Below are 23,166 nucleotides of genomic sequence, written 5' to 3'. Positions count from 1 at the left end.
TTCAGTTTTGCAGCACTAAATGCTATGCTGCTATTGAACATTTAGACTCATAAAATTGATAGGGAGAACATTACAGTTTGGCACCCGCTTAAGTCCTAAATTGTTGCTGTAGTTCTGGAAAGGGCAAAATGGGCTGCGGGCAGAGAGGGCGAGGACAAAGAGATACATTGAGTGTCTACAGTAAATTTTAGGACACTGAGTGTGCAAAAATGTAGGGATACAATAAAATTAGATAACCCAGTGAAATCTTTATCTACTAAGCTATAAACCCCTGTCCAACCGTCATATTCTGTGGCGAAACTAATGAATCATGGATTGTGCAAAACTAGGTTTTTCTTTCAGTTTACTCCAATATTCTGGCTAACGTGTCGCTACTTTCTCTTCATGATTTACACATATTATATCATAAATTTGCTGAATTCAGATTCAATTTTAATGCACGCTCACCATTTATGTGGCTGTTCCAGTGTGGGGGGCTCCGACTTGGCGATCTTCAACAGCACTCTCATAGGGTTGAGCTCATGGTGCGGGGGCTCAATCTGGGCAAGCTCGATCAGAGTGATTCCCAGAGACCAGACATCCGCCTTGTAGTCGTATGGAGCGTCCTTCATCGTCTCACACATCACCACCTCTGGGGCCATCCTGGGAGAGAGGAAAGGAAAAATTTTCCTGAATGCTAACAAGTTACTGCATATTGCACATTAAAAGGGTTGCTCTTTAAAACATGCTAGATATAGATAGTCAAGATGTAGAGCGGCGTTTTCTCTCTGCTCACATCTTCAGTATATAACTATTTTTTGTGTAAGTGTTTTAATGTGTGGAATGTGCAGTTATGTAACCCATCTGAGATACGGTAGTGGATAAAAAGAAATGATTTATTGAGTTATTAAAAATTGAAGCACACACAATAATTGTTTTCAGTTAGAAAACAGAAAAAAATTAATATTACTATCTTATGATAATCAAAAAAATTACCATTTGGGATTACTGAACTTTAGAGGTAACTCACGTCTTACAGCATAGACTGAATGCACCTAGGTCCAAAATCAAGCTTTTAAAATGCTTCAACTTTTTAATTAGATATATATTTTGGGGGTAAGATTATGTATTAGTGAATAGCTCCTAAATTGGGCTGGATGAATTGAAGTAATGTGGAAATAGTAACTGGGTGGATGAAAAAAAGAAGGAACAGCTAGAACAATTTGGTAAATTCAGAAAATTACATCACTTTACTGTCATGCAGCCTTTGAAACCTGAAAAATACAACACTTACAATATGACAATATCCAGAATCTCAACCGATTATTCATTTCAAGTCACATATTACAATAATGATACAATACTGATATACTGCTCAGCCCTAATCTAAAATAAGAAAAAAAAAACTTGTGCTAATAAGCATCAACTGACAGAGCTAAGAAGTAACTTATCTATTCAAATGTAACTTTCATGTTGTAAAACTCTGGGTTTGCCAAATCAACATAGTCATATAGTCATTTAGAAATCCATCCCAACATGATTCAATAGTTTCTGATATCATAAAAGATATTCCCATGGTATTTACAATATGTTTATCAGACCAGGAGATAAGTGGATTAGAGTTTCTCTCTGGCCTTTCTCACTATTCTGCAGGTGTAAACATTGAGCACACGTCTCCAAACAGCTAGTGTTTGCTGACAATCTGTAGAATGGCTCTTCAACCTCCGAGCCCTTAGATTTATTCAAGTGCAAAGAAGCAAATGTTTGCTCCCCGTTTCTTGTTGACTTTTCTAATCAGTGCATTCAAGGGAGAAGGTATTCACCAAAACTGTCTGTAATATTCTTTTCAAGACTAATCAGTATTGAGCAAAATGAGAGCACGGTCATGTTTCCATTAAGATGTGAAGGGTATTCCTGATGGTTGATAACCTGTTCTAGTCAATGGTTAACTGGCTGCAACACAGGGAATAACAGTATGGAGCAAGGTTCATTGTGGAGACTTCAAATGGAATCTTTCCAATTTGTTCAGGTTTAGAGGAGAGAGCCGCGCTGTTGCGACAACATTGAAGCACTGCGTTGAGGTACTGGGTTGAGTGCGTGTATACACAACATTGTGCTCTTTCAAGTGTTATGGAAGAGTTGTGGGCGGTAGGAAATGTGTTCTCAACAAGCCGTAATGCTTGCTTATATAGCTCATGTGGGATTTGTTGAAATGTCTACAGTAAGAGATTTTGCTATATGGCAAATATCATTTTAATACCTCAGGTTTTATTAGACAGTTTTGTGTCTCTGTTATTTTGGTTATTTTGTGCTTCTCTTTTTAGGTTTTCTTGTGTGATTTTTGGCTGTTGTGTGTTTCTTTGTGTTTGTTTTGTCATTTTTTGTAGCTATCTTATGTCTCATTGCAGTCCCTCTGCATGTCCTTGTGGTCTTTTTGTGGGTATATTGCATCTCCATCTGGTCAGTATGTGTTAATTTAAGTAACATTCTGCAGGTGAAGGCCAACGGGGCCCCCTGACACTTTGGGTCCCTGCACCTGTGCCTATTAGAACCGTTCAAATACCCATCCATGCTCTTTCCTTTAATGGTGTCCTGATGAAGAGAAATGTCTTACTCACCAGTATGGTGTTCCAATGAAAGAGTCTCTTCTTTGTAAGGTTTTGTTGTTTTTTGCAGATACGCCAAAATCAGCTGCAAGAATGGAGAGACAACAAAAAAAATTGTTAAAAAGTTAAAAAAAAAAAAGTTCCCCAGAAGCATTTAAAAGGCAGTTCAAAACCTTGCATCCTTTTTCTCTCCTTTGTAGTGGACAAGTAGTTTGAAGCTTGTAAAACTGTCATGATTTTGAGACACAAAGCAAAGAATCAGTAAATTTATAGCAGTCCCGCTTCCCAAACAAGCTGCCCCCATTTCCTGACACGACCATCAGATTACAGGGGTGTTGTTTTCACTTTGGCTCAACACGTGTGTTTTTCTCTGCATGTAAGAATATTTCGTGCCCAGGATTGAGTACTTGGCAGAGGCCTTTTTTTTTTTTTACTCACAAGGCAGCAGGCTGACTGCTTCAATTGCAAACTGGCATGTTCTATTATGGTGACTTAAGTGACTGTCTTGGTTTCGTAGACTACAATTCAAATAGCTTTGACCTCCCAGTCAAACATGTAATGTTAGACTGCAGTCCAAACTTCTGCATGAGGAATTTTGTACTTCCTACAAAGGCAATAAATAGTAATACTGCTTTTACTGTCCATCAAATGACAGTTTACACATAAATAAAGGATGGCAACATATTCTGGGGTTGACATGGACCAAGAGGTCCAATACACTTCAGTACTTTCTAGCAAAGCTGCTGTAAAACCTGCTGTATCACTGAGTTTAACCTACACTATGTTCCCTTAAATAATTACCAAGGGTGTGTCTGTCAAGAAGCATTATTATGATTTTATGCAAACATTTCTACCCTACATACCTAATGGTTAACACGGTGCACCAATCATGAAGAACTAATGCGCACACAGTAACAGGTGTTTCAGTGGCAAATTGCCAACACGCAACAGAAATTCAGAGATTTCATCTTAATAATTTTAAGTGGAAAAAAACAGATATGTTGAATCATGAGTGTAAATAACAACACTACCTTGTTGCCTGTTATATACTGATTTGCCTTTCCTTCATAAAGCTGAGCGAACAAAGGGCGCTTAACTTAGAGCACAGAAACCGGTTGCTGAGTATTGTGAAGGTGTGCAGCAAGATTGCAGGCACAACATTAAATGATTTGTCTGATGTTTACAGGACTGGACTGTTAAAGAAGTCCCTGTGAGTCCTGGTTCCAGCACCATTTTCTAGACATTTATATGGCTCTTGAAATTGTTTAAATTGCTCAACTTAACTCAAGATCAACAGCTGCTGAAGACTATTATGTTTAATGCCATGTATCGTAGGTGGATATAATGCCTTTGGCCGACCTCAGAGATAGATAACTGCTGCCTTGTTTGAGTTAACACGCAGTTGGATACGTTTGGAGACTGTAAATGAGTCAGTGTCATGACTTAATGAGTTTAAAGAGGCAACTCCCAGTGATTATATCCAACTGTGGTGTCTTAGAGAAGAATATACGGCAATGGAAAATGACTTATGCAGAAGTCCAGCTCAGTGAGCATGTTAGCTGACAAATGTGTTACTTGAAATCAAAAAAGTGAGTGAGAGAAACTGTGAGAAAACCACGAACCAATAAACCATTTTGAATCAGATGAAACAGCAGTTAAACACCAAAAAAAATCACCAGCAGCATCACCACCATGAGGCGCTACGCAGTTTTTAAGTTAACTCTCTTCTCTGTGTTGTTGGTTTGTTGCTCATGATTGAGTGCAAAAAAACAGAGCCAACAAGAGTACAGAAAGTAAAACATCACTCATGCAAAAGGCATCCGGATATATTTGTTTTTTCTTAAAGTTTTATGTCTGATGATTCATGTCGGCCAGCAATGTAGAAAAAACTGTGCAGTTCCGTAAATGACACGTACATAAAGTAAGTTAGACACTTTTTTTTCCCCTTTTCTGGAAATTTAATCCAAAACACCGGCGAATGGGTTGGATCCACAACTTCAGCTGTGCAATGTGAAGAATGTGGAGAGCTCTTCAAAAAGCCAATAAATGAAAATATGCAAAACTTTGAAGAATGCGGTTTTCCCCACACAATGCTCACTTATGACCCTCCTACAGGGCTGCAGCAGGGGCACAGGGCCTCTGACTGTGTGTGTGTGAGAGAGAGAGACAGAGAGAGAGACAGTATACATGTGTGCGTTCAGCTCATATGTAAGCCAAACAGTGGACCGGAGTTCCACAGATAACCTGTAATGTGCAATGGGAACATGGGGAGAATTAGTCCCACTAGCATCATACTAGCAGTGATGTGGTTTTCTCATTGATTGATGGGACGTAAAGAAACAGATTACTCCTGGCCTTGCAAATCGGATCAAAATCCAGCCCACAAGTTTAAACTCCTTATTATCTGTAACACGCTGAACATGTTACATTTTTCAGGCCTTGTATTCGTGTGTACATGTGTGAGCTTTAGCAACATGGCACTTAAACTCCATGTTGCCATGCTGCGGTCTTTAACCTTTTAAAGGTCTAACCTTTTTCGTTAAGGGACCCCTTTCCTATCATTGAGTAAACTGACAACCCTGACTAAGTGACATATTTTATATATCTTTCATATTATATTTATTGCATTAAACTAATAGTACAGAACAACTGATAAACTGTACAATTAACCCAAATGCCAAACTGCAAAAAGGCTGCTTAAAACAAGCCATGTGGATGAATTTTGAGCAGATTATTTTCTGCAAATATTACATTAGAGGTGACTTCTCCTGTTACTTTTAAGAACTTTTAATACTTCTTTTCTGTACTGTGTTTTTATTCCTTTTTTTTAACAGTCATACATGTCCCAACTCAATGGGGATTGTTTTTTTTTTGACAAATTCAGTTTTTTCTTCTTACAGATGCTTGGCAATTGTTCTATTATCTCTTTGGTTGTTTCAATTGCATATTTTTATTATGCAGAACAAGGCGATCAGTCAATACAGCTTGTGTTCAGGTTTTCACCAAGCCCTTATTCTGTGAGTTGATATCTTAAATAGTAACCCAAACTTTAAAAATAATCATTTAATTTAGTTCCACAGAAATGAACGATATGCGGAGAGAAAGACCAACTTTCTTTATAAATTTTGAAAAGTTGAAGCCAACAATATCTAAACTCTCACCTAGTTTGATGTCCCCATCCAGCATGAGGAGGATGTTACCAGCCTTCAGGTCTCTGTGGATGATCTTCATGCTGTGGAGGTAATCCAGAGCTTCCAGCATCTGGCGACAGACCACCTTAATCTGCGGCTCCGTTAGCCCACGATCCAACTCTGATAAGGGCAAGAGAGGAGATGGCAGGAGATAAAGGGGTTAAATATGGAAGCGAGAGTTGAGAAAACTAGCTCATAGGGTTCAAACCCATTATGCACACCTTGCAGATTCCATATTCAGTGTACACGGCAAAACAAAGTCTTGTGGACGGATCTAGTGTGTGAACTCCTCGAGAGCAAACAGAAAAAAAGTAAACCCCGTGATGATATCAGTGGAGTCTCCCTCAGATAGTGTTGCTGGATAAGTAATCTCAGATCAGAAAAGCTTTCAAACATCCAAGCTAGTCCAGCCCTGCAGACTTTATTCTACTGTGTCTGTGTTTAGTTAGCTGCAGTGGGGGTACAGACAGTTATGAGGATGTGGATTACCCAGAAAAAACAGACCAGGGGGTTTTCCCACACCGGAGGACTCCACTGTGTCTGACTGCTTTCTAGAGAATCCAGGAGTGGTGAAGTTATGTCTGTGGTCTTGTTCGGAGCAACAGCGCTGTGATTAACGCTGGTTTTCTATACTTTTTTCTACGGAAAATAAACATGCTGTGATTCTTCAATAGCTTTAAAACAGTAGCGCTCATTGGCAGCACATAATGTCTCAAAACTTCCTCGAATGCCGTGGACCGCGTCTGTGCCTGTGGCTCGCTAAAGTTCTTACTTTTCCGTGGGGACAGCAGAGCGAGGAGCTGCTGTTCAGGACCGGTGTGTCGGATCAACCGGCGGTTGAATTAAATGGTGACAGAGGCAGATGTGTTTGTAGGCGTGACGTCTAAGAACAGGCCGACAAACCAGGAAATAAACACTTTAAAAGTTTCCCCTCAGTATCTCATTCATTTGACGGTGTCAAATGAAACATTATTACATTATCGTCTCTGGATGAAAAAATATCATCACTTGTCTAGCACACATGACATGAACAAAAGATTGTTACAGGTGACCCCACAAACTGAAATGCACATTTTTAAGAGTGGTTTGGACGCCAGGCTGTTTGAAGTTAATTGACCTCTTTAATGATACCTTACCTCTCTATCCTTGAACATTTCTTCAATGTTACCTGGAAGCAAATTATTTCTTGCTTTGAATTGCTTTGCTTTAAAATTACTTGTGCAGTTTTAAACTTCATAATTTTTTAATTAATTAAATTTAAAATAGTGAGTCTGTATATTCATGATACCCAACATTATTTATTATCCTTATTGCTATTATATATATATGTATATATATATATATATTTATATATATTTATATATATTTATATATATTTATATTTTGCAGTATGCATATCTTTGTAGGGTGCTCTTTTAAGTATTACCCCAGACTTATGAAATCATGAAGGTGTAACTGATAATATTAACAAAAGCATTTTGCTTTCTCCTGCTCCTTTTTGAACACATTCTTGGTTTTGTTTCCATAATGGAGACTCCTCTCTTTAATTCTTTTAATTTTTTTTACCTGTTATGTTTGTTTGTTCAAAATGAAATAAACTCAAACTCAATTCCCTGCTGAAGGGACAGGTGCAGTCACAGCACCAGTGGAGCATGATTCTCGTGACAGGTAGGAAGGTGGAGCGATTATGAAAACACACAGAGCAAAAACAATTGGCCTACCAAGCATTGTGGCATCCACAGCACCCCCGGGGCAGAACTCGATCATGATCTGGGGAAAGAAGGGGGAGGGGAGAAAGGGTGAGGTTAAACTTGATCCAGCATTCTGAATATACAATTGAAAATCTCCTTTTTCTGGGATTTATATGTAGCAACAGAACAGATCAGGTTTCATCAGAGCCCAATGCATAAAAAGCATTCAAACAATGAACACATGAGCATCTTAGAAATATTCTCTTGCAGTATTCTAATATATCTCAACTCATTGCATCACCAGCATCCAAACTCTTCAAGTTTTCTGTTTTTGATTCTCTGGCAAGAAAAACCATTATTGATTGGCACTTGAACTTGAGAGTAATTTAGAATAATTTTGAAAGTGCAGCACTAAAATGAGCTTAATTAATAACATGCTCCACTCCTCCAACGATGAAGAGTCTGTCAGATAAACACAAACTGGTTGTGCAATATTCTCAGTTACTGCAATTCAAACAATTTTTCTAATCAGCCAAAGAAAGTGTAAAAATAAATGTATATATATTTCTGGTAAAAACAAGCAAAGCAAAGTATGGGAAGGAAAGAAGACGACGTTAATGTCATGTCATCGCTACCTGGAGCACTGTCCCTGCTCTACATCAGTCAAACACTCTTTGGCATCTGTGGTCAAAGTGCTAGAATACACACACTTTGCAAAGCGGACAGCTGGATTCAGTGTGTGATAAACTGTCTGACTGTAACTATACACACTTCCTGGGACACACTGCTAAACACACAATACCAGTTCAGTAGTGAAGTAAAAACAGAGAGACGGAGACAGGAAAGAAAAAAAAGACTGAGAACACACTCCCTAAATGGTGTCTTGTTGGCCAACAGCAACTTCCAACAATTTCATTTCCTCTCCTTACATAGTCAGTGTCTCTCTCTCACTCACACACACACACGCATGCACGCACGCACACACGCCTGTCAGAAAACCCTCTTTCATTTAAGTAATAGCAACACCAAAGCAAACAAAGACACCACAGGATTTCATAATCCTGTGCCGAACAGTTGATCTCTATCTTTTCATTCCAAATGGTCACAGATCAACTGTAGGAGGTGCGCGGCATACCTGTTGTGTGATGTCATTCTTATTTAATCACTAAGTACTGCTCGCTATGACAACACTGTCAAAGCATCAACCTGGTACTGGACAGGGCGCGGAGTTTCAGTCCAGACAAAGCCATACAGAGAATTGAGTACAAAAAGGTGCAAACACCCAAAGGTACAGATGAATACCAGAAAGTATGCGTACGTCTATGAACACAAAAGTGCATGATCACACAAGTGCATGAACACACACTCTTTGTGGGAAGCTCAAAGATGAGGAATGTCAAGCCTGGCATGCAGCTCTCCAGGTAAAACAATGTTCTATTGTGAAGTTTGGACTGACAAAACCCATTAAATTGGCTTTTTGTCACATGTTATCAAGGATGTTCCTCTGCGACCAGGTCTCTTTGGATGACAGACAGTGGAAAGACGGTCCGTCCTGTGTGTCAATGATCTGTACTCAGTTGTTGACCTCTGTTTCTTAAGACAAAGCCATTACTTAAGTTCTATTTAAACAACTATTTTTTGTCAGTAACATTAAATACTTTATACTACGAAGTTACAGATATTTAAAAAATACACTTTCAGTTGCAAATTTAAAAAAACCCAAAACACTACAACTATCCTCATGTTTTGTTTGAGATTGGTTATTTGGTTATGGTGAAAGACACTACTGGCTAATATATTGCTAGTGTGTTTTTTAAAAAGATATCGATTTCATTATCAGCCTCAAAAATCCATTATCGGTTGGATTATACTTCATAAGCAACCCCATAACTTACAGTAAAAAGAACATTTTCCTGCCTTTTTAAATTTACATTTCCTTGTTCCTGTTCTTTGGATTCTGGTAGAAATGGCTAATTACACCACAAAAAAATTAAATCGAAATTTAGAAAGTGCGCTTTCAACCATATATCCACACAGTACAGAGTAATTTCAGATCAAGTTATCTACTTCTAAAGCGTTACCAAGAGGGAGGATAATTACACATTTCAGTGCAAACCATTTTTCTTTTGTACATTACACTACTGTGTCAGAAGCAACTAGTTTGTGTTTCCGTCGGTGTCTCTGCAGCCAGATTTCCTCCCTGCCTGAAACAAATCTGGATGACGTGTTGTGCTGCAGTGAAGAATGTGCCCCGACTGGTCAAGCTACATGCAAAGCATACCTGCTGTGGGCTGATCACAATGCAGGCACAAACTTTACCGAAGACGCAAAAATCAACGGCTTCTGTTTTCTTTTCAAGCTGAAGCAAATTAGACACGGTCTGCAAAAACCCCAAAAGCTTTCAAATAACCGGAGCAGGCCTCGCTGACACTGCAGTGTTCCCAGGATTCACAGCTCTGTACTTTCACGGTGATTTCCCACCTCATTTTGTCAGAAGTCTAAAGGATGTAAAACGCTATTTGCCAAGAAACTGCAATACCGAATAAAGAAAAGAAATATGAGCATATAAAACCTGAATCACATGGACACACTGTTATACTCTGTCACTCTGTTAATGTGAGGTCGTACCAACAAAGACACGACATACTGACTTCTATCGATTTGCTTTTCAGTGTCAACAAAAAATCTCCCAGCAACCGCTGGTGACATTATACGGAACTCACTTTACATGCAAATAATGGCAAATACATAACAACAAAAAACACTGTCTTGACAATTATATAACAACATTAAAACACTGTCCGTATCTCAGTGTGTTATATACACCAAGCAACATTACCTCACAGCCAGAGCCCTCTTTCTTCTTTGCCAAATTTCTGGCTCCTCAAATTAATTATATACAAACTCTGAAAACACAGTACACGACGAAATGAAATGGGATAAGCACCTTGCAAAATGTTTATAACACTGTCTAAACTAAGCTCATACCGCACCAGCACCAACACCAGTACCCTTAAAGTGACACTGACACCAGTAGAGTTCTTCATTTCATACCCTTTTTTATCCTACTTAATTCAATAACTATCTTGTAAATGGAGTGGCGTGTAGTTTAGCCATACTTCTGGATGTTCTGGTGACATTTTGACATGGTGAACTGCTGTCTCCATTAAATACATCACACTTGACTTCACCACACAAAAGGCTGTATGGAGTGCATCTGCTTAACCCTTTTATTCAAGATCTGGGTAGAAAACTTGAAAAACATGCAGGTATTATTTGACCGGAGAAGTGTCGATACTACTTGGTTATATCGGCCCATACCTTAAAGGTATCAAGTACAAATACTCGGCCCTAGTTTTGGTGTGAAAAAGCAGTTTCTATCATTTTTTTTAAAGTTAACTTTATTATTGTACTTTTGCCAAAAGTGCCAACCTATTGCATTTCTATAGCTCACTTAGACAGTACTTAGGCACTTAGACATTTTCTCACTTTGCTCTTGTCAGTGATATCTAGTAATGCAAACAGTTGTGAGGATTTTGCCCAGATAAGATTTGCCGCCCCCCCCAAACCAATTCTTTTTTTAGACACACTGAGTTTTTATTTTAGATATGTTCCCCTGGAAAAATAGTCCCTATGGACGTCTGTTTCTTGGTGGCAGCGTAAATCTCAGACAGGGTTATCTAAAATGAAAAAGACGTGTGAGACAATGTGCCATTTTTTTTTGTCATTTTGGTGAACACACCCTTTAACCGGGCAAGCTTAACTATGCGTCAAAATGATGAGTCTAAGTTTTGTTCTGTTTATTGTCTCTCTTTTTCATCTGTTTAACTGTTCTCCTCTCCTCTGTCTCTGTTCGTTCTACTCAGCGTGCTGATGTCAGCAGTCCCGTCCCCATGTTAAAGGCCCTCTTTTTCTCACGCTGTGGGTTTGGCTGCCCCTCTTGCCTCAAGACCAGATTGTTCCTGAACAGGAACAAACAGCCCTTCTCTCACTGTCTCTTTCTTTCCTTCTTTTTCCCTCCATCCATCCCTTACTCTGTAGAAAGCAGAATGGGTGGGTTGCTACTGGAATGTATCATCTCACGCCTGCCCAGTCCACCCAGCCGGAGGTTACTGAGGCCCGACTGCCAACCACTGGGCTAATCGTTGAGATCCTGAGGCTAGCATACACACTTATGAGGGCAGAGCTTGTTCACTTTGTCATGCTGTATATAATTATGCTACTGCTGGCTGGATGCTCAGATGTCCATTTTGGCTGTGAGTTACACCAGCACAGAAAGGTCAGCTGCTCTTAAAATACAGGCTGAAAAACAGATAATGAAGAGATTGAGAATAATTATGTGAACAATCAAAAATAAAGAACGCAACATTACTTGAGCACAGCTTGGAGGTGAGATAGTAAAGCAACAGTTGACACTCTGAAGCCAAATGCACACAGGAAACAAGTGGTTTAAAGACTGCAGGAAGGGATGTTTGCACATCTGACTTATCGTGTGTGTGTGTGTGTGTGTGTGTGTGTGTGTGTGTTTTTTTTTTTTTTTTGTTTGGTTTTTTTTTGCAATTACCATTCAATGTATTACATCCAGAAATGATTTGTCTTTATAGTAGTTATCTTTGGTACTGGTGGAGTGAACATCTTGAGTAAACAATTGCTGGTACTTCACATTAAAAGTACTGATGAAATGGTGAAATATACTGGTGAAATATAGAGTGAGTTTTATTTTGCAGCAATCACAGCTATCACAACTATTTATCACCATTAAACAAACAAGATTTTTTTTTTTTTTTAAATTGCCGGGTAACTTTTTAGTTTTACAAAAGAGTAATGGAAGAAGGCTAAGTAACCACAGCAAGGTGACCAGTATGACTGTGCCCCGCTGTAGCGTGGAAGACTACTTGTGCTGTGCATGGCATGAAATTAGGTCATGGTTGCAATTATTACGGACTTAATTAAAACAATGCAAGTTTGTTTGGCTGCACTGTAAACACATACACCTGTATTCTTCTGTTTTTTTCTGTATTTCTGACAATGTAGCAATGAGTGTTTGCCATCGTATTAAACTGCGGTTGCTGTTTCCACGGTAACTTTGAGTGTTGCAAACAATCAACCAGGACTAAAATCTTACGTTTAATAATTACTATTCTTTTGATAACTTTAGAAGGAGAGAGCTCTGGAAAATAACCAAATTCTAAATCTTACACTAATAATTTCACAAGTAGAGGGTTAAAAAAAACCCAACAAAACTCAGTCTTAATGCCGTCTTGTAATTCCTAAGATATTCAAGGTCGTGCCCCAGCATGAGGTCACTGTTATTTTTCTTGGCCAGATAGACTGGGAGATTATAGAGGGAGATGAACATTTGACCCAGTGAGTGAGTGTGGCGAGGGAAAATAACTCAACAGCAAAAAACACTGAACTGAAATCGATCTTCATTCTTGCAGTAACATCAGGGTGAGGACTGGGTAATTTCTGATGCATTATGTCACCCTGAGGGGGTCATCTGTCGTCCCCATTTAGGCAATCCTCTTTTCTCATCTTTATTATTCAACAGAGCTTTCATAAGTGGGAGAAATATACTCTGTATGAGATACTGTTGCAATAAAACAACAAGGCATTCACAGATTGAAATGACATCCCATGAGCCTGCCAACATACATGGTTAAAAGGTCTGTTTTTGCACTTCCCTGCTGATCGTTCGGATTTGTGTGTTGTGGCTCCATTTGGAAAAGTTGCAAAGAAAACTTGGTGGACAGACAGAAACTTCTAAACAGTGAAAAGAATACATCTTGGGAGGAGGGTAACAGTGTAAACCAGCTGATAAGGTCCCATTGGTATGTTATGCACAAGTGTAACACAACAACAGCCTTGACCACAATGTTCCCACACAGCAGTTTACTGTCTGTTCAAGAACAGTTCTTTCTAAAACATCTATCAAATGTGTCTTATGTCTTTGTTCAATTTAGGGGCTGCAATGTGCAAAATGTGTAATAGTGTTCAGTAGAGAACAGATGGAACGGAAAGAGAGAAGTGTTGAGAGGTCTGTGGTTTGTACATAAAGCTGGTTGTTTTAACCAGATTCCTGTGTTACCTACCCACAGTTTGTTGTCATGGTAAAATGCATCAAGCAGTTTGACAATGTAGCGGTGGTCACATTTAGCCAGGATGTCAATCTCAACCATGTAGTCCTCCAGCTCCTCCTCGCATTTTGTCTCGATCACTTTGGCTGCAGCCAAAACTCCCGTCTCCTTGTTTCTGGCCTGAAGAGACAGAGACGCAGAACATTACATTCAGTGAGTAATGACACAAGGCCCGTTTGATGCATTCTTGCATTTTACTTTTTACTTCTTTTCTTTTAGGTCCAGGACTGTTATGGCAAATATAAAAGAAATATACTTTTTTTTCAGTTTAAATTATCCTGTTAACTCAAGAGTTTCATTTCTATAGAAATAATTTTTTATCACTCAAAAAAAAAAAAGAGACTTCCTCAAAAAATATCTATAGTGTGCAAGAAAACAGAGTGGAGCTGATATAAAGAGGGTGTGAAGAAAATGGATCACAATGTTACTAAACATGTCTGCAAGCATTTTTTTTTAGTTATGTCAGACTAAAAGGTGGAAAACATCAAAATCAAACTGCCAATATCAATCTGTAACCAAGACAGAAAACAAATGACAGTATATGGGGTACTTAAGTATTTTTGGGAGTATCTGTACTTTACTTGAGTTTTTTTTTTTTAAATTTCTGTCAACTTTAACTTTCACTTCACTACATTTCCTAAATAAAATGCATACTTTTACACCACTACATTTCCACTAAGCACTTCAGTTACTTAATACAAAATAGGGAAGGAAGAGAGAAAGGAGGGAGGGAGGGAGGGAGGGAGGGACAAATAAATGATTGGGAGGAAAAGAAAAACTTGATTTTGTTTTTTAAATCTCTTCAGTTGCTAAGACGACCACATTTTTCTTCAAGTGTAATAGACACTCCACACGTAAAGAAGAATTAAACTGTAAAATTCTGTCTGCTTGCTTTCTTACTTTTACTTTCAATATTTAAGTACATTTACTATAACATAAAATACTTATGATATGCAAGTACAGTTAATATCAGATACTTAAAGACCTCTACTCAAGTAATATTTAAATAAGTGACTTAAACTTCTGCCAAAGCCATTTTGTGGGGAGAAATCTGTACTTTCCATCATGTATGGCTTTCAGGTACTTCAGCAGCCACTGGTATTACGATTATCGGATAATATCATGAATCACAATAACTTTGGCCAAGATTATCATTAAACACCATACTGTCCCATGCCTTGTAACTACAAAAAAAGACAAAAATAGACATCCAGAGCTTGTTCCAGAATGTGCCTCTCACTCTTCCAGCCGAACTCTTCCACCCCAGTTGAAGCCAAGGGGAAGCCGAAACATTAAGAAATGCAAGATGGCAATTACAATGTTGACTAACTAACATTTAGAGCCAAAACAGGAAAAGGAACTCCACACCCTCCCTGAGCAACTGGAGGGGAAAAAGAGGAACCACAAAAGTGTCAGTGTGCCTAAACTAAGACACACACATAGACAACAAATTCCTTGTTATACTGAGTAACAAAGTGATGCAAACATAAACACAGATTGTTCAGTGATTATCTGGAAAACGCTAAAACACCCAAACCATGGGGTTACTCAGAGTGCAGCACAAAGCATCAAACACATGTTGGTCCTTGTGTAAGAGAGAATGTTGTGAATGCTGACTGATGAGATTTTGCGGGTAAATGCAACATTGATGTGCACCTGCAGATAGAAGACACGTTCAGTGGCGTATTTGCGAGAGCGCAGATGGAGCCAAGACTAAGAATAGAGTCAGAAACAAAAGTGGTGATCAGTGCTGCACCATTTACACCTGAACGACTATGCAGCAGGTTGTGAGTGATCAAAAGGACGTGTACAGAGTGTGTGTCAAAGTTTGTGCATGAATGAGAAAATAAGTCAGGACAGTGAGTTGACCTGATGAGAAATGTAGGACGCATCTACATGTGCTCGTGCCCATCCAGTGACCTGCAGAAACTCGACAGACTAAACAGCCCGGTGGGGGTCTGATGCCTCCACGCTTTTACAGAGGCTGTGGGAAAACATCTGAATAAACAGAACAGGCTCACATCTACACACACTCTTTAACTTATCCCGCTCCGCCGTGACTATGTGTGTTTGTCAAACAGAGTTCCAGAGAAGCCAAACTGCCCCCACGCCAGGGTAACCCACAGTGAGTCAAAAGGACGTCTCCGCCTGCCATCAAACCATCAGTCAGTCAGTTAACAAGCCTCGACAGTAAACGCAGAGACACCAGACACTTTCACTTCTCTGCTACCATCTCAGCTCTCTGTGATCCGCTCCCCTCACGTACCAACACTGTCAACCTGGACAAACTCGCCGCCGCCTCGGGTCTGATTTCCTGTATAGACGTTTTGGTACTGTATATGCACCCAATGTATGTTTGTTGGTGCTGCCATCTCTGTCAAAGAAAAACCTCTATACATACTGCAAATGTGCTGTAAGAAGACATTAAATATACAATTTTCCATGTTTAAGTCACTGTGTCAGACATTCACACAATGTAGACTGCCATCTTTATTGTAGCAAGACTAGCGTTTTTAAAGCTGCCAGGATATCTGTCCCTGAACTGTATCTACTCGAGATGTTGAAACAGAAGGTTAAATTTAAACTGATCAACAGTCTAAAAGTGTGAACACACACAGAAAATGGTCCAAATTTAGTACAATTTAATCCTGAAATGCTGTTTTCAACTATAACATGGTATAAAAATTGATGGTTGTCTACAGTATTAAAAAATACAACTGGATGGAGGATTTCACAATTATTTTAGTTATTTTCAAAAGGGAGACTTTTTACACATACCATTTTAAAAAGTAGTTTCACATTTCATTATAGTGATAAAATTTTTTTTAAACAAATTAAAAACCTTCTGTTTTCATTCCTTTAACTGTCATTGTTACTGATAATAATATAATTCTGTAATACCATGATATCGCTGATGGTTATCATGCCATTGCAACTCTAATAACGGTAAATATTGTTTGAAAAATATTGTGCCTAATATCAGGGCAATACTGAAATCAGTAATTACATGTTTCAATTACCAAATCATATTTTAAATAGTGCTGAAATTAGTGGCACTTCGCCCCAAGTGTTATGAACACTGCACATTATCCAACAAAACGTGACAACAACCCACTAAATTACACTTAAATAGCATTTACTGAAAACAACATTAGTGAGAAAAATAAATCTTTTAGAAACATCCCTGATACTTCAAAAGCATTTTCACTTTAAGACTTGCATTCATTTTAATAATGAGTTTAACAAACTGATGCGAAGGTAGCAACATTTAATTGACTACTCAGTTTATCAAGCACATCACTAGTATCTACCGTCTGTCCATTTCTCCACAGAACAGATGTCTTTTTCATAATTTCCTCCTCTTGTCCTCCATGATTTGTCAGATTAACAGAGTAACAGAACAATGGTTGACTTACTGTATTTGTGAACAAGTAGGACTATTGTAATGTCGTATCTGGGGGTTTACGTCACCACACATGTATTTTTCAGCTGAACACTCAGACAACACAGAGATATGAATGTCTGCCACCACACTGAAGAGGTCTGCATGTTTTGTTAATGTGAACAAGTGAACCGATTTGATTGACTTTTTGTAATGCTCAGCATTAACTATGCACAAATATACATAAGCACAGTCTTATTTTTTAAACAGCCAATCCCTGACCAGGCTTTGCAAAGACACACACACACACACACACAGACACACACACACACCTTTACATCTCAGTGGGAACAAAGCTGAGGAATGCACCTCTGGCCTTCAGATGGTTGAGGAGTGGACACAGAAGGCAGACTCAGAGGGAAGCGAGCCTCATGCATTTACATGGCGCCTTTTCGCGTGGCGGGGGAATGCATTACGTCAAGTGTCCTCAAGTACAGTATGCAAACATGTGTGTTTGTTTATGTGTGCACCCTACCAAGTGTATACACCGCTCAGAGAGGAAATTGCGCTGAAATGCCTCATGTTACTCACATGGGACCTCCTGACATCCTACGAGGTACTGTGACATCAATGCACAAGTGTGTATACATTTTTGTGAGTTCTTTGGTATGTGCACAAGAGGTAATTTCTTCAGCACTTTCTGCAACTTTAGCGTTGTGGTTTGTTCAAAGAGTGCTGACCTAACTTCACATCCTGACACAGTAGTCCCACCTTTGAGGCACCTATTGCATCTTGCGAAATAGCATTTAAGCAGCATTTATTTCTAGACGACCAAAGGTCCAAATCAAAAATGTCAGCATTCACGTCCGACTTTGAAACATGGAACTGATAATGCATCTTTATACTGTCTTTTAGCCATTATGAGAACAGTTAAAAATGAAACATATCTCGAAATACAAATACACCAACAAAACTTAAAGAAAATGGCAGGGATAATGTGTCTTTTTGTTCTTTTAACATATTAGGTTAAAAAAGCAAAATGTTCACACTTCTAACAACTTTGACTGCAGAAGACTGCAGCTATAACGCCAATAAAAGGAAAAGGCCAAACACCAAGCAGGCAAAGCTCGTTCCAAATCTGGGATTGCCTTCAAATTTCACAGTTTAGCAATAAAGGAGATGAGGAGGGTGCAGAGCTACATGGAGTTGGCCTGTTTTCTCTTGTTTAGATAGGGGTCTGCAGATGGCTTAGTTAGGGGCCAAAATGTTGTATTCAAAAACAGAAACCGACAATTCCTGCATCGTATACCTTTAAAATGTAAATTTTAAAACAGGAAATGCCAGACAAATACAAATAAAAGTCACACAGAAGTCCACAGAAGCATAATTCAATTCTATATGATATTTCCCAATATTACAAAGTCTGCCACAATACAGTTTCATTTCAATTCAATTTAGGGGCCTGCCTTCGATATGGGCCAATACATGCTCACTTTACACAGTTGATTACAGGAGTAGCTGCCACCCCTTTCTTTGCTGTTGGCCAAAAAAAAATAATAATAAAAACAACATATACATGATTGGAAATAACTAAAAGTGGCGGAATTTGTTTGAGAATGCTTTCTGAAAAAAAATCTTTTCATTTGAATTCTTCTCAAAATTCTCCCAACATCCTCAAAACGTGGATTAACAACATGATCTTTTCACTAAAGTATAAGCCTGAATGATAACTGTCAAGGATCATAGACAAAACAACTTTCTTTGGTAGGTCACATTGCCCCCACATACACAACATGCTAACGTTAATAGCATAAGCCTATAGCATTTTACATTGCAGAAATTCGCTTAGCGGCTAGCGAACTTTTCCTCTATCATAAGTTAACCAGTTTACTATTATTTATGCCTTCTCTTACTCACTGCTGGTGTGAGTCCCTGCACCTCCTGACAAAACAGCATGGATGAGTTTCAGTCCACATGCACGTTTTTTCCATCAACATTGTGGAAACAGAGCAGCTAAGTTAACGTCAGCAAGAAGTCAGTGACGTGGACCTGCAGGTACATCATGTTTCCTCAGTATGGCTTTTGTTTACACATCACATGCGCCGTCTGCTGACTCGCAGTTTCCCCGAAAACAAAACATTTCCTCACTGATGATTTATTCCCGAGTAAAGGGCTTTATCCTTGTTAAACGTCACTATAATACATCCATGCTCGTACCTGAGCCGTTCCACCTGTACGATCGGTTTCCGCACATGCGCACACAGTCCGCCATCTTGACAGCTACCTACGGCAGCCTCACATGGACAAACAGGTGCGTGAGTACCTGATCCGTGCCTCCTAACCACCAATATTTATGTGGAGAGAAATTATTACTCCTTATCATCTTTCTCTGGGTTGCTCACGATGATGTCATCATCTGCTCACAGTGTGACGGTGACACAGAATTTCAAAATAAGGGTGCGCCTGTAAGAGGATGATATGGAGCCATGTTTACACTTTGCTTCCATGTTTGATATATATCGATGCAGATCGATGGATCGTTACACCCCTAGAAAACACTTAAGATTATTACATAATAACAGTTTACAACCACTACAGCAAAGAAGTGTAGTTAACTACATACCGTAGATGCTGTAACCGTCCCAGGAGAAAACAATGCTTCGCTGCTTCTAACCCACTGACCTCTCTCTCTTTCTCTCTCTCTCCTCCAGAGGACAACAACAGTCTTTGGCTTTGTTTGGACTCTGGTTTCCATGGAGATCAGAAGGACTTGTTTCTGCTCCGTCTTGCAGCTCGTCTCACTAGATCTCTGCCTGGCCGTTTTCCTGTTCATTAGTGACTTGGCTTTCATGTAGGTTAAGTGCAAAAGGATTACTTAGAGGACCCAACCTGGCAGAAAAACAGGCACTCTCACACTCTTGAATAAATCGCTTAAAAAAATAAAATGTTAAAGTGCCATTGTACATTCATCTGCACAAGTCCTTCTCTACGGTGGCTTTAGTAAATGACTCCGTATGATATCTTATTAGACCATATGCAAGCTTTGATACAGGCCACTGAGTGCTGGGAAAAGGAGCGACAATTACAGCAAATTACTAAAAAGGGAAAAAAGGAAAGTTCAAGTTCATTTAAACTGACTTCCACCTAAACACCAAAATATTTTCACTTATTTTGCAGTGTGAAACCTAACATCTAACTACATACAAACACAAATCAAGAGTTGTAGGGCCAAAACCACCGTGGAAGTCCATCAGTAATTTAGACAACACCTACATTTTTGTACATCCGTTTCCCATTTTTCTGTTGATGAAGCTGTTTTATCAATCATTTCTCAGTTTATCTGTATGCATTTTAACCATCTCTCTAAATATATAATATAATATCGAAAAAAATTCCACCTGCAGTGCAAAGCTATCGTGCATAAAATTTGCTCACAGATTTACAATATTACTGCACTGCACTGGTGAGAAACTGCTTTTAAAGCAGCATATGGACATCACACCTCTCTACCCTCCTGTCACATTATTTATTGTCAGCCACTGCACATCTTTTGTCTCCCTCACCAAATTTGTCTGTCATCCCTGCCTGTATATCTCCTCCCATCTGTCATGTATACACATCCATCTGTTTTCAGTAACAGTCCGCCGAAGGCCACGATCCATGACCGAGAAGCACACCGGCTGCTGCTCAAGAAGAGCTTTAGAAAAAGCAGATGTTACTGACCCACGTGTTAGCATGCAAACATGCTGTATGTACTCACACAGACTAAGTAAACACAAATAGAAAAGCACACGCTCCCAGCCTCACGTGTGTGTGTGTGTGTGTGTGTGTGTGCATCATTTGGTATTCAGACACAGTCTTTTCAAAATGAATCAAGCTGGAAATGTTTAATAGTGTGTCTGTGTTGACTGAGGCATTAATGATACAGTGGGTGTGTTGGTCTTAAAAGCAGAACGTAGGATCACTCAAAATGAAAAAAAGAAGCCTGCGGCAAGTTAAAAACATCAAGTCGAAGAATAACCGGAAATATGTTTTTAAAAAATACTTTTACGATCAGCCTCTAGGCATCTTTATTCTTTTTTTTTTTTACTTTTACAACACACTTTATGAGTCTGTGTCCATTTAGACTGCAAGCTGAAGAGAATGAGAAGTGGTTAATCATAAAGTCAATGGACCAGATGACCTCCTGTAACCAATAACACAGAACTTCCCCCGGGGTCAGGCACCTCCAGGTTGAATGAACATACCACATGCTGACGTGAATTTTCGGCTTGGATACGGTGTTACAGTTCTTACACACACACACAGAGTCCCTTCAGGGGAATGCGTGTATGTTAGACCTTTGCCCCATCATAAACCTGTAACCCGCCCCTCCTCTGTGGGCTCTCCCCATGTGTCTGCGGACAGGAATGTGGCTCTCAGCTCCTGCATAATGACAGCAGCTAATAAAACCTCACCTCTGACAGCATACGCCTGTGGAAGTGATGATCTCTCATTTAGACGAAGAAAGTGCACAAGTGAAGCATGTTAAACATCTACATGTGCTACTGATTTGTTTTACTGCAAAAGATGGACTAAGTATCTAAAAAGTAGAAAAACAGTAAATACATTATTTTAGTCTAAGAGGAAATCTTTGTAAGTTTCCAGACTAATACGCACAGGCGTAATGTTCACTGGGATTGGGGGACATGCTCAGTTTCAGTTTGATTCATTCACTAAAAGACCTCTTCTTACTGTGGGCAGTTAGGGCTGTATGTAGCTGGTGAGGGAGTCATGCAGACAGTAAAAAGGCCCCTCAAACTTCCACATTTGCAGAAAACCGCAAACTCTTTGTAGCAAAGACAGCAGTAGTGAAAAATTATTTAAAAGAGGATTGGAGATGGTTTGAATTTCTCATTAAACATTTTTAAATAATATAATCAAAGTTCCCACACATTTTCATGGATAAAATTTCCAAACTTTTCCATGACTTTTCAAGGACCCATAATAAAAAAATGAAACATTTTTTTCTTGCCACACTTGCCTGGCGATTTTCAAACAAATCAGATTCAAACTCAAAATGACTATGGGAACCCTGTCGGATATTTGTGAAAACACATCAAGACTCTATAACTGAAAATAGAGTAGCCTATTCATTTAGTGCAGATATAATGCAGCAATTTACGTAGCTTTCTTTAGGAATACAAATGTGATTATGGAGAGCATGAAAACCAATTCAATCTTTCTTTTTTATTACTTCCTCAACCATGAAAAAAGGAACCAGACTACCATGTTGGGGCTGTTGTGAGAAAAGGTACCTGAAGTGAATTTAAACTTGTTTTGACTATACAGTCTCAACTAAATTTATTCAGACACAGGCCTGATCAGTGGCCTGTTTTAAATGTTTGTGTTGTATCTGTAAGTCATGTCAAACTAAAGAGTTTAGTTTTTTTAAAAGAGAATTTTCTAAAAAACTAAAGTGACTAAAGAGAAAAAAAGTGACTAAAATGTGTGTCCAAGGCTGCAAAGCTGAGACATTTGAGTAGAAATGTAAACTTCAAATTATATTTGAACGCAAATGTGAAACTTGAAGAGAAAAAGACAAAATAATTCATGTATCCGTGGCTTGTACCAAGTTTTTTCATACGACCCGCTGACTGCAGAAAGGCCTGAGTAATGCATTCACAGATTGTCACTGGGCGTTGACCATCAAACCCAGCGAAGCTCTAACTTAACACCTAAAGATGAAGCAATTCAGGATGTGAAAGTTTTGATCAACTTTGAAAAATGTCCCATGTTCAAGACCTTGAAGCAAGGGTCACAAGTACAAGGCGGGTCCATGAGGCAGGAAATCATGACATGCCACAAAGAGCCTCAAAAGAAAATAACCTACGGTTACTGCTTTCTTCAATCCTTCATTCTCATGCAAGGCCTTGCACAACATTTCAAAAGCATGAATCTCACGATGAGATCCACTTCCTGACGCCAGCTTACAGCACACGATACAAGTAACAACAGATTGGAGGGTTTACGCTCGTGGTTAGAGTTTGCTGTTGAAACCAAGCTCAGACAGGTATTGCAAGATGCCCGATTAGTCAGTGTAACTATCTAAAACTGATCTGAAAGAACATGCATGACACGGTCAAAAATGTCTTTCAATGTTACATTCAAATGGAGAGGAAATTCTAAAAAAGAAAAGTG

The 23,166-nt window shown here is 39.0% G+C and overlaps 1 protein-coding gene across 1 annotated transcript in view; it reads right to left on the bottom strand.

Annotated features, from left to right (window-relative positions):
• stk10 (serine/threonine kinase 10) overlaps positions 1-23,166 on the bottom strand; it is a 51,357-nt gene that overhangs the window by 21,078 nt on the left and 7,113 nt on the right. Inside the window, exons 2-6 of the mRNA XM_042498888.2 lie at positions 13,560-13,724; positions 7,498-7,546; positions 5,747-5,896; positions 2,598-2,670; positions 448-642 (exon numbers count right to left, since the gene is read on the bottom strand). Coding sequence (XP_042354822.2) covers positions 448-642; positions 2,598-2,670; positions 5,747-5,896; positions 7,498-7,546; positions 13,560-13,724 — 632 coding nt within the window. The remainder of the gene's footprint in view (positions 1-447; positions 643-2,597; positions 2,671-5,746; positions 5,897-7,497; positions 7,547-13,559; positions 13,725-23,166) is intronic.

The sequence above is a fragment of the Plectropomus leopardus genome, chromosome 15, assembly GCF_026936395.1.
Source record: "Plectropomus leopardus strain MGB_pleo_1.0 chromosome 15, ASM2693639v1, whole genome shotgun sequence".
Taxonomy (NCBI): domain Eukaryota; kingdom Metazoa; phylum Chordata; class Actinopteri; order Perciformes; family Serranidae; genus Plectropomus; species Plectropomus leopardus.
The sequence above is the reverse complement of the archived record's forward strand: the minus strand, read 5'-3'. Positions and strand labels throughout refer to the sequence as shown.